Raw genomic sequence first — 17247 nt, 5'->3', positions numbered from 1 at the left:
GAACTTACCTCGGTACAAAATTATTAGCAATCGAGCCTATTCTTTGTAAACTTTGTTTTTCCCTCGATCGTGACTTGAATCTCGTTTCTCTTGATCTATAATGCCAAATTAATCTTATTTAATACATACATTCATCAAAACAGCATTTAATACGAACTTTAGCAAAATTACATTTTTGCCCCTAAACTTTTGCATAATTACACTTTTGCCCCTAGGCTCGGGAATTAAACTTCATCCCTTGTTCTTATGTTTTATGACATGTTGATCATTTTTCCCTTCTATGACAACATCAAATTCACACTCTAACATGTACTTATGACTATTAGGTATTTTTACCGATTAAGCCCTTTTACTCGTTTTCGCTTAAAATCGAGTAGTACATGTTGTCTAACATAATTTAAAACCTCATATTCTATCATAAAACACCAAAATACACAAATTTCACCTATGGGTATTTTTCCAAATATGAACCCTAGGTTGAATTATTGCTAGTATAAGCTTAATCGAGCTATCGGGATTCCAAAAACGTAAAGAACATTAAAAACGGGGCTTGGAATCACTTACTATGGAGCTTGAAAGGTTGAAACAAACCCTAACCATGGAGAACCCTTGAAATTTCGGCCTAATGAAGAAGATGGACAAAAATTGGCTTTTAATTTTGTTTTTAATTCATTTTAATAACTAAATGACCAAAATGCCCTTACTACTAAACTTTGCAAAAATTCCATCCATGTCCAATTTTTGTCCATAGACTTAGAAATTGGTCAAATTTCTATTTAAGACCTCCTAATTAATATTCCAAAACAATTTCATACTAAAAACTCCTAGAATGCAAGTTTTGCAAATTATTCGATTTAGTCCCTAATTTCAATTTAAGCATTTTAGGCATAGAATTTCATCACGAAATTTTCACACAATCATGAAATCATAACATAAACATCAAAATAATTATAAAATAATTATTTCTATATCAGATTTGTGGTCACGAAACCACTATTCCGATTAGGCCCTAATTCGGGATATTACAGCACCTATCGAATAGCAGTATAGTTATGGTGAGTTGAGAATATCATATGTGACAGCCCAAAATTGACCCTAGTCGGAAGGTGGTCTCGGGACCACAAAACCGAGGCATAAAAATAATTAAAAATTTATTTTGATGCCTATAACATGTGTGTGCTCATGTATGACATTTTATGATGATTGATTTAGTGTTATAAGGGTGAATTCCACAAGAAAGGACTTAGTAATGAACTTTGAAAGTATGATAGGAAATGTGTGATGACTAATTAAAGCATGCATGCAAAATAATGGACTTGCATGTCAAATTCCCCTTTTATAGGTGGTGGCCGGCCATGACAAGGAGGATGGGCTAAACATGTCATGAAACATGTTTTGTTGGTGCATTAGGGTGAAATAATAAATAAAGGTGTGTGGGTGATAAAAAATGAAAAAAAAATGTGTGTGAGTGTGGTAATCCCCCATTGCCGTGAGTTGTAGAGAAGGAAAGAAAAAATTTTGTTCATCCTTTCTTTGAGCCAAAACTAAGGAAGAAGGAGGATTTTTGCTTCATGCTTGGTTTGGAAGAGATCTAGAAGGAGATTTGGCTAAGTTTGCATCAAGATTAAGGTATGTATGAGGTTGTGTTAGGAGTTTCATGCATGTTTTGGTTGCTAACTTGATGTGCATGTTAGCCATGGCTCAAATCTTTGTTAAGCCATGGAAATGGTATTTGGCCAAAGTTGTTATGGTGATAAAGCCATTGCATGCTAAGTGTGAAGCTTGATGATGATGCATGCAATGATGGATTGTCTACTCTTGAGTAAGATTTTGAGCTTTCTTTTGTTTTATCATGATTGAAGTTGAAAAGGAGCATGATTGTCATATTCGCCATGATGCATTCATGAGCATGGTTCATGCTTCTTGCATGTTAGTTAAAATTTATGTTTTGGATGGCTATGGACACCTTGAAATTCGCCATGCTCATATATGTATATATATGTTTGCACATGATGTTTTGGTTATGAAGGAAGTGATGAATAAGTTTGTTTAACGAAGAAGATGTTGAAGAATAATTGTGAAATTGCAAGCACAAATCGGCCTAGCACACATATAAGTGCTTGATGCTATATTATAAGTTTTGAGCCACAATATGCAAAGCATTAACTAGTAAAATGCATGCTGTTTTGTGAGGTATTAAGTGCATAATTGGCCTCAACATGTACATGAATATTCGGCCTTGGGTAGCCTATTGAAGGCCTTAGCATTTCCTTGATGCTCAAATAAATTGTATTGAATTGCTTGATGTAGTATAAAATGTGCATGACCATTGTGTATTCAAGTTAAAGAGTGGCCATATGACCATTTAAATTCCTTGTCATATTCGGCCATAAGCTAGCACAATGAGGTTTTAATAAATTGAATTTGTTTGAATTAGCTCAAGAGCTAAGAGGTCCACAATTGGACAAGGGGAAGGAAAAAGTGATCGAATAGCCGTAAAAGCCGCTCGACAACATCCGAGGTAAGTCCTCAAGAAGTGACCTTACTTGAATTATGTGAGATGAAATATGGATGTGTATGATTATTGATTATGTGTGTATGAGTATTTGAATTCCACCCGGCTAAGTCCCAAGGCGAATATGCTAATGATTATAATTGTGTTTGAGCCTTAGTAAGGAAAATGAAATATGTATGTCCAATGATTACTGATGTATGTGTGCATGAGAAATTGAATGATATCCGGCTAAGCCCAAGACAATTATGCTGAAAATTATATCCGGTTAAGACCAAGGCAATTGTGCTAGTAGCTATATCCGGCTAAGACCAAGGCATTCGTGCAAGTTGTTAAATCCGGGCTAAGACCAAGGCATTTGTGCAAATCGTGATATCCGGGTTAAGTCCCGTGAGGCCTTGGTGCGGGTTATCATAACTGGGCTATGTCCCAAGGCGATTGAACGAGTAGCGACGTCCGGTTAAACTCCAAGGTATGTGATTTGAAAATTATAAGCTTGCTGGAAAATTTCAGCTAATGCACTTGTGAAATTTCCCAATGACAAGGTAAGTGCGGTGTGTGCTTTGCGCGCTAGGAGTAAGAGCGTATGAATATCCGCTCCTATGATGGAGCGAGTTATCGGCCTTAATGAAGCCGTTATTTGTGTATGAACATAAGTGTTGGGATGGTGAAGTATGTACGGCCATGCGAAAATGGTTCGAAAAAGGAAGCATGAACTTAGACTAATTGTGGTTTGTATATATATATATTTGGTGTCATGATGTGGCTATGGCTTGGAAATAGGAATGTTGGTCATATGATCAGCCATTGGTATGGTTAAAATGATCATATATGAACCTATGTATGGCAAGACTAGTTGATTCATGGAGACTACCAAATAGGTAAGCCCTACCTTAAAACAGATGCTGCCAGCTGCAGTGGCGTGAATGTGAAAATCACCAAAATTCATAGGAATGGAGTTAAATAGTGAATAAGCTATGTAAATGAACCTTGATGAGTCTATTTTCTTATGGAAGAAACGAAATGGTCATAGGAGTTACAGGTTAAGAGATATTAAAGCTATTGTGAGACAGGGCCAGAATGGTTTCTGGGTTCCCTGTCGTAACTTTAAAAATTCACTATAAATTATCCAAAAATAATTAGGAGACATACCTTATATGTACAGATTCCATTTTGAGTCTAGTTTCATTAGAAACAAACGACACCAGCATTAAAGCCCTGAACAGAGAGATATTCAAGTTATACCGCGCGAAGGTCAGAGCAGTCGATCCCTGTAACATGGGTGACTTTAACTAATAAACTGTACCAATTGGCCCGACCAAAAATTCTAGAAATAAACCCATGGATGGATATATGAGTCTAAATTTAGGGAAAATTTACGAAACCAGTTTCCGAGTTTTGAAACTCGAGATATGATTTTTAAGGCGACAGTGACGCAGCATTTCCAGCCTGACTGGAAATGTCCAATGGATGGGCAAAACAAGTGAACTTAGCTTGCTAACCCCTCGTGTCCGACACCGGCGATGGTCTCGGGTTCGGGGTGTTACAATTTTATTGGTATCAGAGCCCGGTTTAGTCGATTCTAGGACTACCGTGATGTGTTTGGGGTCTAGCTATACATGCCATTAAATGATGAATCGATAGTGTGGTGATTTCTGACAATTTGACTTTGTGTTTGTTATTAGAATGGATCCCGATCCCAACCGAGCGATAGCTGATGGTGTGAGAGTGTGGCGCCTGCTCCCGCGCAAGGGACAGCGCCGACGGACTCTCAACCTATGGCCAGCAATCCGAATGATGAGGCTAGGCAAGCCTTTTATAGTGTGATGAACGAATGGTTTAATCAATACATTCGAACTAACACTACTGCTCCACAACCTCCATTCCCGACAAATGCAACCCCAAGACCTACAATACCTCCGTTGATGACCAAATAAGGTCAAGTAAGCCCCAATCGATAGGATTCGAAAACATGGGGCCACTGAATTTAAGGCTACGGATGATGATGATGCCGAGCGCTGAATTTTGGTTAGATAACACTATCCGGTGCTTGATGAGCTATCCTGCATACACCGATGAGTGCTTAAAGTGTACCATCTCCTTGCTACGTGAGTCCGCCTACTATTGGTGGGGTACTCGACTTCGTGGTGCCTAGAGAGCAAGTGACTTGGGAATTCTTTCAAACCGAGTTCAAAAAGTATATCACCGAGATTCATCGACCAAAAGCGGAGGGAATTTCTTGATCTTAAGCAAGGTTCTATGTCCGCTATCGACTACGAACGAAAGTTTGTGAGGCTTAGCCAGACGCGCGAGAATGCATTTCGTCCAAGCTATTATGTAAACGCTTCGAGGATGGGCTGAATGATGATATAAGGATGTTTGTTGGCATTCTCGAGATACGAGAGTTCGTAGTACTTGTTGAGCGAGCTTGTAAAGTCAAGAGCTTAGAAAGGAGAAACAAAAAGCTGATGTGGGATTGGAGAATTCGAAGAGGTCCTCGGGAAAGTCTCTTCAACAAGCATCGAAGAGATTTCGAGATGATGCGAGCCGGTCTAGAGGCGTTTCGGGCTTTTCTAGACGAGGACGCGATCGACCCCCTGTGACCACACGAGTCACCTCGATCGTCGGTGGCGGAAATGATCGCCGAGAGAGGGCGGAGTGTCCACATTGTGGCAAATGGCATTCGGGGAGCTGTTGGTTTCGTGATCGCTCCTGCTATAAGTGTGGATCGGCCGACCACTTTATGAAGGATTGCCCGAGGATGCATGAACAGAATGTAAGTCAGAGTGCAAACCCGGGTGCTACCATCGCCGAGGTAGGCCACCTAGAAATATGGGCAATGTCGATGGCGGTCGAGAGGATCTAGAGATGCTACCATCGATCTCGAGGCTCGTGCTCCTGCAGGACTTATGCCATACGCGCACGCGAGGATGCTGCCTCTCCAGATGTTATTACCGGTACTTTCACTCTTTTCAATACAAATGTGATTGCTTTGATTGACCCTGGTTCTACTCATTCATATATATGTGAAACCTTAGCATCCAAAGAAGACTTTGCCCATTGAGTCTCATCGAGTTTGTAATTCGGTGTCAAACCCTTGGGTCATTACGTGCTTGTCAACAAAGTGTGCAAGAAAAGTCCCCTAGTGTTCCGAGGTTCTTGTTTTCCGGCGGACTTGATGCTTTTGCCGCTCGATGAGTTCGATGTTATTCTTGGTTTGGATTGGTTGACCATGCACGATGCGATTGTAAATTGCAAGAGCAAGACTATCGATTTGAGGAGCGCGAATAACAAGATAATACGGTTGAGTCTACGGACTTAAAGGAGTTGCCACCGTAATATCGCCGATGTTGGCCCGAAATATGTAAGAAAAGGGTGCGAAGCGTACCTTGCGTCGTGCTTTCGATGACAAGGAATCGAAAAAGAAACCCGAATCTGTGCTGTGGTTTGTGAATACCGAATGTTTTCCCAAGAATTGCCGCTTACCACCTGTTCGGAAGTAGAATTTGGCATCGAATTGGTACCGGTACCACTCCAATTTCGATAGCTCCGTATCGTATGGCATTAACGGAGTTAAAGGAATTGAAGGTCCAATTGCAAGAATTAACGGATAGAGGTTTCGCTCGACCGAGTTTTTTCTCCATGGGCGCACCAAGATTGTTTGTGAAAAAGAAGGACGGAAGCATGAGGTTTTGCATCGACTATCGTCAACTCAATAAAGTGACGATAAAGAATAAATATCTGTTGCCACGAATTGACGATTTGTTTGATCAATTAAAGGGAGCCTTGGTGTTTTCAAAGATAGATTTAAGGTCGGGTACTATCGGTTGAGGGTCCGAGAATCGGACATACCCAAAACCGCTTTTAGAACGAGGTACGGTCACTACGAATTCTTGGTGATGTCGTTTGGGCTCACTAATGCCTCTGCGGTGTTTATGGATTTAATGAATAGAATTTTCAGGCCATACTTGGATCGGTTCGTAGTTGTATTTATCGATGACATTTAGGTCAATTCGAGATGAAACCGAACATCTTTGAACACCGAGGCTAGTGTTGCAAATCTTACGAGATAAGCGATTATACATAAAGTTTGGTAAATGTGAATTTTGGTGAAAGAGGTTAGCTTTTTTTGGGGCACGTGGTGTCCGATCGGGTGTCGAGGATGGACTGAACAAAATTTCGACCATAGTCAATTGGAAACCTTCGAGGAATGTTACCGGGTTAGGAGCTTTTGGGGCTTGCGAATACTATCGACGATTTGTGAAAGGTTTTTCGATGATAGCTGCTGCCGATGACTTAAACTACTCCAAAAGATGTTGAGTTCGAGTGGTCGAACGCTTTGTCAAGAAAGTTTCGATCGACTAAAAACTTGTTTAACCGAGGCCCCAGTGCTAGTACAAATGAGTCCGTAAAGAGTTTGTCATATCTGATGGCGCATCCTTGCTTGGGTTAGGTTGTGTGTTGATGCAAGAAGGTCGAGTTGTGGCTTACGCGTCGAGACAACTAAAGCCGCATAAGAGAAACTATCCGACCCATGACCTTGAACTAGCAGCCATAATGTTCGCCTTGAAGATATGGCGGCATTACTTGTTTGGAGAAAGGTGTCATATTTATTCGGACCACAAGAGTCTAAAATATTTGATGACTCAGAAAGATTTAAACCTGCGACAAAGACGTTGGCTTGAGTTGTTGAAAGACTATGAACTCATCATTGATTATCACCCGGGAAAGGCCAACGCGGTGGCTGATGCTTTAAGTCGCAAGGCACTGTCTGCTTTGAGAGCGATGGATGCTCATTTATCCGTTTCACCCGAGGAGGTGCTAGTAGTCGAATTAGAGGCCAAACCGTTATTGATTCATCAAATACTTGAATCTCAGAAGGTCGACGCTGAATTGGTCGCTAAGCGAGCCGAATGTGTTTCGGATGAAGAATCGGAATTTCAGATTGACGACAATGACTGCTTGACGTTCAAGGGTCGATTATGTATTCCAAGGAATTCAGAACTTGTTTCGATGATTTTGAGCGAGGCTCACAGAGAGTCGAATGTCAATCCACCCGGTAGTACTAAAATGTACAATGACCAAACGCCAATTTTGGTGGCGGTATGAAATGAGACATTTCAATTTGTTTCAAGGTGTCGATATGTCAACAAGTGAAAGCGGAACATCAAGTGCCATCGGGATTACTTCACCAATCATGATACGAATAGAAATGGGATCGAGTGACAATGGATTTTATATCCGGATTACCAGTGTCGGCAAGTAAGAAAGATGCGATTTGGGTCATTGTTGATAGATGACCAAGTCTGCTCATTTTATCCTGTCTGCACGGATTTTTCGCTCGATAAATTGGCGTAATTATACGTCTCCCAAATTATTCAATTGCATGGGGTGCCTATTTCTATCGTGTCGGATAGAGACCCAAGATTACATCGCGATTTTGGAAGAAATTGCAAGAGGCTTTGGGTACCAAGTTGCATTTCAAGACCGCCTTTCACCCCCAAACCGAGGGTCAATCCGAGCGGATAATTCAGATACTTGAGGATATGTTAAGATGTTGCGTCCTCGAGATTAGTGGTTCATGGGAACGGTATTTGCCGTTGATTGAATTCGCCACAACAACGACTTTCAATCAAGTATTAAGATGGCACCCTACGAGGCCTTGTATGGTCGTAAATGCCGTACACCATTGTTTTGGACCGAGCTTGGTGAAAGCAAGATTTTCGGTGGATTTGATTAGAGATGCTGAATGTAGTGAAAGTAATCCGTGAAAGTCCAAGATAGCCTCCGATCGTCGAAGTCGACGCGGGCTGAAGCGTAAGGATATCGAGTATCGTGGGTGATAAAGTGTTTCTCAAGGTATCGCTTTGGAAAAAGATACTCGATTCAGCCGTAAGGGCAAGTTGAGCCCGAGGTTCATTGGGCTATACGAGATATCCGAAGCGAGTCGATCCAATGGCATATCGTTTGATTTTGCCCCGAACTCGAAAAGGTTCACGATGTCTTTCACGCTTCGATGCTTGACGCTATAGATCCGATCCATCGCACGTGATTAGTCCATCGAAATTGAAATTCAAGCTAATATGAGTTATGAGGAAGAACCGATTCGTATCCTATCACGAAAGTGAAAGAGTTGCGAAACAAGCGGGTTCCGCTAGTAAAAGTGTTATGGCTCAAGCACGGGATAGAAGATGCTACTTGGGAGACCGAGAACTCTATGAAAGAGCGATATCCAAACCTATTTACGGTAAGATTTTCTGGGACGAAAATTTCTTAAGTGGGGAGAGTTGTGACAGCCCAAAATTGACCCTAGTCGGAAGGTGGTCTCGGGACCACAAAACCGAGGCATAAAAATAATTAAAATTTATTTTGATGCCTATAACATGTGTGTGCTCATGTATGACATTTTATGATGATTGATTTAGTGTTATAAGGGTGAATTCCACAAGAAAGGACTTAGTAATGAACTTTGAAAGTATGATAGGAAATGTGTGATGACTAATTAAAGCATGCATGCAAAATAATGGACTTGCATGTCAAATTCCCCTTTATAGGTGGTGGCCGCCATGACAAGGAGGATGGGCTAAACATGTCATGAAACATGTTTTGTTGGTGCATTAGGGTGAAATAATAAACAAAGGTGTGTGGGTGATAAAAAATGAAAAAAAATGTGTGTGAGTGTGGTAACCCCCCATTGCCGTGAGTTGTAGAGAAGGAAAGAAAAAATTTTGTTCATCCTTTCTTTGAGCCAAAACTAAGGAAGAAGGAGGATTTTTGCTTCATGCTTGGTTTGGAAGAGATCTAGAAGGAGATTTGGCTAAGTTTGCATCAAGATTAAGGTATGTATGAGGTTGTGTTAGGAGTTTCATGCATGTTTTGGTTGCTAACTTGATGTGCATGTTAGCCATGGCTCAAATCTTTGTTAAGCCATGGAAATGGTATTTGGCCAAAGTTGTTATGGTGATAAAGCCATTGCATGCTAAGTGTGAAGCTTGATGATGATGCATGCAATGATGGATTGTCTACTCTTGAGTAAGATTTGAGCTTTCTTTTGTTTTATCATGATTGAAGTTGAAAAGGAGCATGATTGTCATATTCGCCATGATGCATTCATGAGCATGGTTCATGCTTCTTGCATGTTAGTTAAAATTTGTGTTTTGGATGGCTATGGACACCTTGAAATTCGCCATGCTCATATATGTATATATATGTTTGCACATGATGTTTTGGTTATGAAGGAAGTGATGAATAAGTTTGTTTAACGAAGAAGATGTTGAAGAATAATTGTGAAATTGCAAGCACAAATCGGCCTAGCACACATATAAGTGCTTGATGCTATATTATAAGTTTTGAGCCACAATATGCAAAGCATTAACTAGTAAAATGCATGCTGTTTTTGTGAGGTATTAAGTGCATAATTGGCCTCAACATGTACATGAATATTCGCCTTGGGTAGCCTATTGAAGGCCTTAGCATTTCCTTGATGCTCAAATAAATTGTATTGAATTGCTTGATGTAGTATAAAATGTGCATGACCATTGTGTATTCAAGTTAAAGAGTGGCCATATGACCATTTAAATTCCTTGTCATATTCGCCATAAGCTAGCACAATGAGGTTTTAATAAATTGAATTTGTTTGAATTAGCTCAAGAGCTAAGAGGTCCACAATTGGACAAGGGAAGGAAAAAGTGATCGAATAGCCGTAAAAGCCGTTCGACAACATCCGAGGTAAGTCCTCAAGAAGTGACCTTACTTGAATTATGTGAGATGAAATATGGATGTGTATGATTATTGATTATGTGTGTATGAGTATTTGAATTCCACCGGGCTAAGTCCCAAGGCGAATATGCTAATGATTATAATTGTGTTTGAGCCTTAGTAAGGAAAATGAAATATGTATGTCCAATGATTACTGATGTATGTGTGCATGAGAAATTGAATGATATCCGGGCTAAGCCCCAAAGACAATTATGCTGAAAATTATATCCGGTTAAGACCAAGGCAATTGTGCTAGTAGCTATATCCGGCTAAGACCAAGGCATTCGTGCAAGTTGTTAAATCCGGGCTAAGACCAAGGCATTTGTGCAAATCGTGATATCCGGGTTAAGTCCCGTAGGCCTTGGTGCGGGTTATCATAACCGGGCTATGTCCCGAAGGCGATTGAACGAGTAGCGACGTCCGGTTAAACTCCGAAGGTATGTGATTTGAAAATTATAAGCTTGCTGGAAAATTTCAGCTAATGCACTTGTGAAATTTCCCAATGACAAGGTAAGTGCGGTGTGTGCTTTGCGTGCTAGGAGTAAGAGCGTATGAATATCCGCTCCTATGATGGAGCGAGTTATCGGCCTTAATGAAGCCGTTATTTGTGTATGAACATAAGTGTTGGGATGGTGAAGTATGTACGGCCATGCGAAAATGGTTCGAAAAAGGAAGCATGAACTTAGACTAATTGTGGTTTGTATATATATATATTTGGTGTCATGATGTGGCTATGGCTTGGAAATAGGAATGTTGGTCATATGATCAGCCATTGGTATGGTTAAAATGATCATATATGAACCTATGTATGGCAAGACTAGTTGATTCATGGAGACTACCAAATAGGTAAGCCCTACCTTAAAAACAGATGCTGCCAGCTGCAGTGGCGTGAATGTGAAAAATCACCAAAATTCATAGGAATGGAGTTAAATAGTGAATAAGCTATGTAAATGAACCTTGATGAGTCTATTTTCTTATGGAAGAAACGAAATGGTCATAGGAGTTACAGGTTAAGAGATATTAAAGCTATTGTGAGACAGGGCCAGAATGGTTTCTGGGTTCCCTGTCGCAACTTTAAAAATTCACTATAAATTATCCAAAAAGAATTAGGAGACATACCTTATATGTACAGATTCCATTTTGAGTCTAGTTTCATTAGAAACAAACGGCACCAGCATTAAAGCCCTGAACAGAGAGATATTCAAGTTATACCGCGCGAAGGTCAGAGCAGTCGATCCCTGTAACATGGGTGACTTTAACTAATAAACTGTACCAATTGGCCCGACCAAAAATTCTAGAAATAAACCCATGGATGGATATATGAGTCTAAATTTAGGGAAAATTTATGAAACCAGTTTCTGAGTTTTGAAACTCGAGATATGATTTTTAAGGCGACAGTGACGCAGCATTTCCAGCCTGACTGGAAATGTCCAATGGATGGGCAAAACAAGTGAACTTAGCTTGCTAACCCCTCGTGTCCGACACCGGCGATGGTCTCGGGTTCGGGGTGTTACATCATATCCACGAGCACAAAAAGTACTAGTAATTACTATCTTTTTATTATCTAGCCAATAAATTGAAGAAATTGTTTTTAATCTAAAATTATCTAAACTAATTATTAAGACGCAATAGAGAATTAAGTAAGAAAATATTCGAATGAACCAATGAGAGAGACAATACCCAAAAAAGAATCCACCTAGACTTCACTTATTATTCTGAATCTGAAATAAATGATTTATTCACTTACCTTGATCCGTAGAAATCCCTAAATTATATTAATATCTATTTCGAGAGTAAAAATAACTCTTTCGAGAGTAAAAATAACTTACTCTAGGTTGATTAATTAAAATCTCTTTCTAATTAAAACCCCTATTGTCGTATTAACTCGATCTATGGATTCCCCTATTAGATTTGACTCTAATCTGGTATATTTATGTCGTCCTATTTCTAGGATTGCATGCAACTCTACTTAATTATGCCAGATTTACTCTTAAACAGAGACTTTTGCTCTACTAAAATAAACACATCAATCATGAATTAATATCCTGAAAACATTAAAACATGGAAAAGTACACATAATTGAGATCAAGAAATCAAGTATTTACCATGTAATTCAGAAATTAAATATCAAGATCCATCATAGGTTTCATCTTCCCTAGGTATCTAGGGAATTTAGTTCATACTTTGGAAGGAAAACATCTCAAAATTAGCAAAACAACAAAACATAAAGAAACCCAAAAACTTCTAGAGAAGTTGACTAGAGATCTTCAATCTTGAAGGAGATCCTGCTTCTAAGTTGATTCCGACAGCGCTCTTCAAGTAATTTCTTCATTCTTCTCCGTGTGCTCCCTTAAATCCTCTTCTAGTGTGTATTTATAGACTTTAGAATGCTCAGAAACCCTAAAATTAGTTTTTTTTGCGTGTTTGAGAAACAGGGAGCGATATCGACACGGGCTGGCACATGAACGTGTGGCCAGCCCATGTGGATCACACGGACATGTGCTCAGCCAGTGTGCAAATGCCCAGGCTGTGTGGTTCCTAAAAATAGCTCATTTTGTCCGATTTTGGCCTATTTTCCGCTCCTTTTTCTCCCCTATATTCACCTAAGTATAGAAACATGAAATTAAAGGATTAGGAGCATCAAATTCACTAATTCACATAATAAATCTTCCAAAAACATACCAAGCATGGGATTAAAATATGTTACTTTTATGGTTTATCAGCCATGGTCACTGACATGAGTTTGGATCCACTTGGATCATTGATAAGGCATTCCTTGTCTCTAAACACAACTGAATAACCCTTTTCAAGCAATTGAACTACTAAGCAGGTTTCTATCAATTTCAAGTACAAACAAGACATTCGAGACAAGTTTGATACCTGTAGGAGTGTCAACCAACACATCTCTCTTGCCTTCTGCTTTGATGAAGTGTCCATTGCCAATTTTTACCCTCGTTTTGAACTTTCTATCTATGTTCTTAAAGATAACAACATTAGGGGTCATGTGGTTTGTGCAACCACTATCAATCAGCCATCCTTTTATGGCTTTTCTTTTAGCAGATGAGCAAGAGACTACAAAGACTTGCTCTTCTTGTTCACAACCTTCTTCTGCCACTTGAGCTTCAGCTCTAGGCTGTTGAGGCTAGTTTTGATTCAACTTGCCTTTGTTTCTGTAAACCTTCTCAACATGGCCCATCTTTTTTGCAGACTTTGCACTGTACATCAGGCCTGAACCAACAATTTGCTCCTGGATGACTGAGCCTTTTGCAATGTGGGCAAGGTGGATACCTTATTCTTGCTCCATTTGTTCTAAGCTTGTCTGACCAAATCTTCTTCCCTTTGTAGCCAGAAGACAGAGGTGAAGTGGGGGGCGAATGAAATTTTAACTTTTTATAGTCTATATTTTTATAATTTTTAAAAGATTAAATTAAATTTTTATAATTTTAGAGGGCCAAAATGTAATTTTACCCAAATAATAATTTTTTATTTTAGGGGGGTCAGGGCCCCTGCCAGCCCCCCCAGCTACGCCTCTGATCAGCAACCAAAACATCTTGTAAAAAATTATTATCATTTTCAAGGCATGAAGGGATCAGAACCTCCCTTCAGTTCATTTGAGAAATTAGGTGTTTAGATAACGAAATAATGTACTCAATGAGATTGAAGGAGAATTAAAAAGAATTGTAGGTTTTTACCTGGATCTTTTATTAATAATAAAAATTGCCCAAAGTTAACAAACTGAGTTTTTTAACAAGAAAACCAAAGACCTCCAAAAAAAAAAAAATTAATTGTATTATATCTTTGTGATTAACCAATTGCTATGCAGTTAATCTTTATGGCCTTTCCTTTTTATCACGTGGAATTTGTGCAAGGTGCATTTTAGATTTTCAGATATGTGATCCTAGAGGAGTCAAAATTTGAATATATAATAACAAAAAAGGGATATATTATTCAATAATTCAAGGACAAAATGATTAGGTGTCTGTATTATAGAAATTAGAAATGATGGATAACAAGCAAAAGATGATCTATGAAATTACCTAACGCATTAAAGAGACATGTTAGAGTAGTATTTAGCATATAAACAAATAAAAATTTTCTCGGTGAGACCTTGAGACAGCTTCACAGAAATGGACACAAAGGTGGTGAGCAGAGGATTTGCTGGTTCTTTACCTGTTGATAGTGTCCAAGCACTTGCATCCAAGAACCTGAAGAACATCCCATCCAGATATATCAGACCTGAGGTTGAATTTGTAGTTTCCATAGGTGAATCCCAGCAGATTCCTGTAATTGACATGAGCAAACTAGATCGTGATGATGAACAGAAAAAACTCCATCAGGCTTGCAAAGACTGGGGTTTCTTCCAGGTACCTAATTTAAACAGAATTCTTAAAGAACAGTAATTTTTTTTTTCCATCAATGGACTTAGTAGTTCATCTTTATTGACGTTGAAACAGTTAATCAATCATGGGATAGCAGATGAAGTGATTGAGAAAATGAAGATTGACACTCAAGAGTTCTTTAAGTTGCCATTGGAGGAGAAGTTGGCTTATGCACAGCTACCAAATGAGATTGAAGGTTACGGTCAAACCCTGGTAAGGTCGGCAGATCAGAAGCTAGATTGGAATGACATGCTCTTTCTTTTTCCCCTGCCTGTGCCGTTAAGAAATATGAGATTCTGGCCGACCAATCCCCCTTCCTTCAGGTAACTTGACAATAATGATCCTTCAACTTCATGGCCGTATTAGGATGTCTGTAACTTGAGTTGTTTTCAGAGAAACCTTTGACAAGTACTCGACGGAGTTGCAGAAGGTTACGATTTATCTCATTAAGCGGATTGCCAAGACCTTGGGAACTGATCCTGAGATGCTTTCAAGCTTTTTCGAGGATGGAGTACAAGCTATAAGAACGAACTATTATCCACCATGTGCAGAGGCAAGCAAGGTTTTTGGTGCATCTCCACACTCTGACTCCACAGGCTTAACACTATTGCTTCAAGTGAATGAAGTTGAAGGATTACAAATCAAGAAACATGAGAAATGGGTGCCTGTTAAACCCATCCCTGGTGCATTGATCGTCAACATTGGAGACATAATAGAGGTAACATGACAATAGTTGTAGCTAACAGACTTTAGACTTGATGGATTGTATATGTAATGTGCCTCGAAGTGAAGAGATGCTATGAATGCAGATTATGAGCAATGGAGAATACAAAAGCATAGAACATAGAGTTGTGGTGAATCAGGAGAAAGAGCGGCTGTCAATGGCAGCATTTCACAGACCGAAAGTAGGTACCGAGATTGGACCGTTGGCAGATCTTGTTCGGACAAACAAAGCACAGTACAAGACTATGTCACTTGAGGAGTTCCTGAGACTGAGGCTTAGCAGGAAAGTTCGAGGGAAACATCTGTTGAATCAAATGAAGCTCTAGTTCAAAATCTTATTGGCTTTATCAGCTCTTCGTCCATGTTAAATCTCTTCTTTTGCAACTTGTTTCCAATGTTTGAAATAACAGGATTGTTGTTTCTGGAAATGCAACAATTTGTAAAAACCATATTTAAAATCGATTAAACTTATTTGACATGTTCTCAACTGCATGAAACTCCTAATAGCGTTTGACCCATACTCCCAAATGAACTCCTAAAGTCTAAGCTAACATTAACATTTTTTTAGGAAATGGATTTTTATGAGATAATAAAGCTTGTTTGGGCTTTTGCATCTAATGAAGAAGCTTTCTTCAGTTCATTTGCAAAATCAGTTGTTAAGACAGAAAATATAAATGTATTCACCGGAATAAAAAATTAGAAAGAATTTGTTGCGGCCAAAAATATACTAGTAGAAACATGTTTCAAGTATTTCTGTCATTATATCAATTCAACCTTATATTTTCCCACCTTTATAAAAATCTTCAATGTACTCAAATTTGTATCATTACATTAGCAATAATATCAATATCAATCAATGTAAGACTCAATTGACATCAATTAATTTTTATATCAAAATTTTTATAAATATATTTTTATATATCATAATAAATATTAATTTTACATGTAATCAAAGTATCTTTATTAAATTAAATTTTATATTATTTATAAATAATAAAAATCCTATTCTAGTCTAATCAATACTTTTACATGTAATTTTAGATTAGCTCGTAATGTAATGGTAGGATTTTCTTCGAGAAAATGACAAAGTAGGGTCTTCAAGGAACTACAAAGAAACAGTTGATGTAAAAACGATTGTATTAAATAGTTCTGATTAAACAATTGATGTGCAATTTTAATTGCTCAGTGTTTATAGCCTGTTGGCATTAGTTCACGATCGTTTCAGATATCCAAAGATTCAAAAAGCTTTGAAAATAATAATTGAAAAAGGACATATTTTTCAATAATTCATGCAAAGGACAAAAACGATTTAGTGGTGTTATATACTTTCAATAATTCATTCATTAACATGATAATTTGAGCATAATGTTTAACTTGAGACAACTTTACAGCAATGGAAACAAAAGTGGTGAGCACAGATATGTTTGGTTCTTTACCAGTTGAGAATGTCCAAGCACTTGCATCCAAGAACCTCAACAACATCCCATCCAGGTACATCAGACCACAGGTTGAATTCGATGTAGTTTCCATAGACGAACCCGCAAATTCCTGTATTTGACATGCATTACAACAAAACAGGTTTTTAGTAGCATTTTTTTGACCTATAAGCGCCATAGAAAATACCACTAAAGACAACGCCACTAACATTTTGTGGCATTTATGGAAAAAACGCCACTAAAGGTCATGACTTTTAGCGGCACTTTTTCCACAAACGCCACTAAAGAACATGACCTTTTAAAAATTATTTTATTTTAATTAAATAATATTTATTTCTATGTTAAATATTATATTATATTTAATTTTGAACTTTAAACTATATGCTTTTAAAGATAAATAAAAATATTAATTAAATTAAATTTTTCATTAAAATTTAAA

At 38.4% G+C, this 17247-nt stretch overlaps 1 protein-coding gene across 1 annotated transcript; it reads left to right on the top strand.

Annotated features, from left to right (window-relative positions):
• Positions 1-14234: 14234 nt before the first annotated feature.
• On the top strand, positions 14235-15869 carry LOC108478876 (S-norcoclaurine synthase 1-like). Its single transcript, XM_017781333.2, has 4 exons — positions 14235-14634; positions 14725-14972; positions 15043-15367; positions 15459-15869. Exons 1-4 carry the CDS (start codon positions 14398-14400, stop codon positions 15696-15698), a joined length of 1050 nt encoding a protein of 349 aa, XP_017636822.1. The 5' UTR covers positions 14235-14397; the 3' UTR covers positions 15699-15869.
• The last annotated feature ends 1378 nt before the right edge of the window (positions 15870-17247 follow it).

This window comes from Gossypium arboreum, chromosome 12 (genome assembly GCF_025698485.1).
Source record: "Gossypium arboreum isolate Shixiya-1 chromosome 12, ASM2569848v2, whole genome shotgun sequence".
In the NCBI taxonomy this organism is placed as follows: Eukaryota; Viridiplantae; Streptophyta; class Magnoliopsida; order Malvales; family Malvaceae; genus Gossypium; species Gossypium arboreum.
Note: the sequence above shows the minus strand (reverse complement) of the source record. Positions and strands in the feature narration are given on the sequence as shown.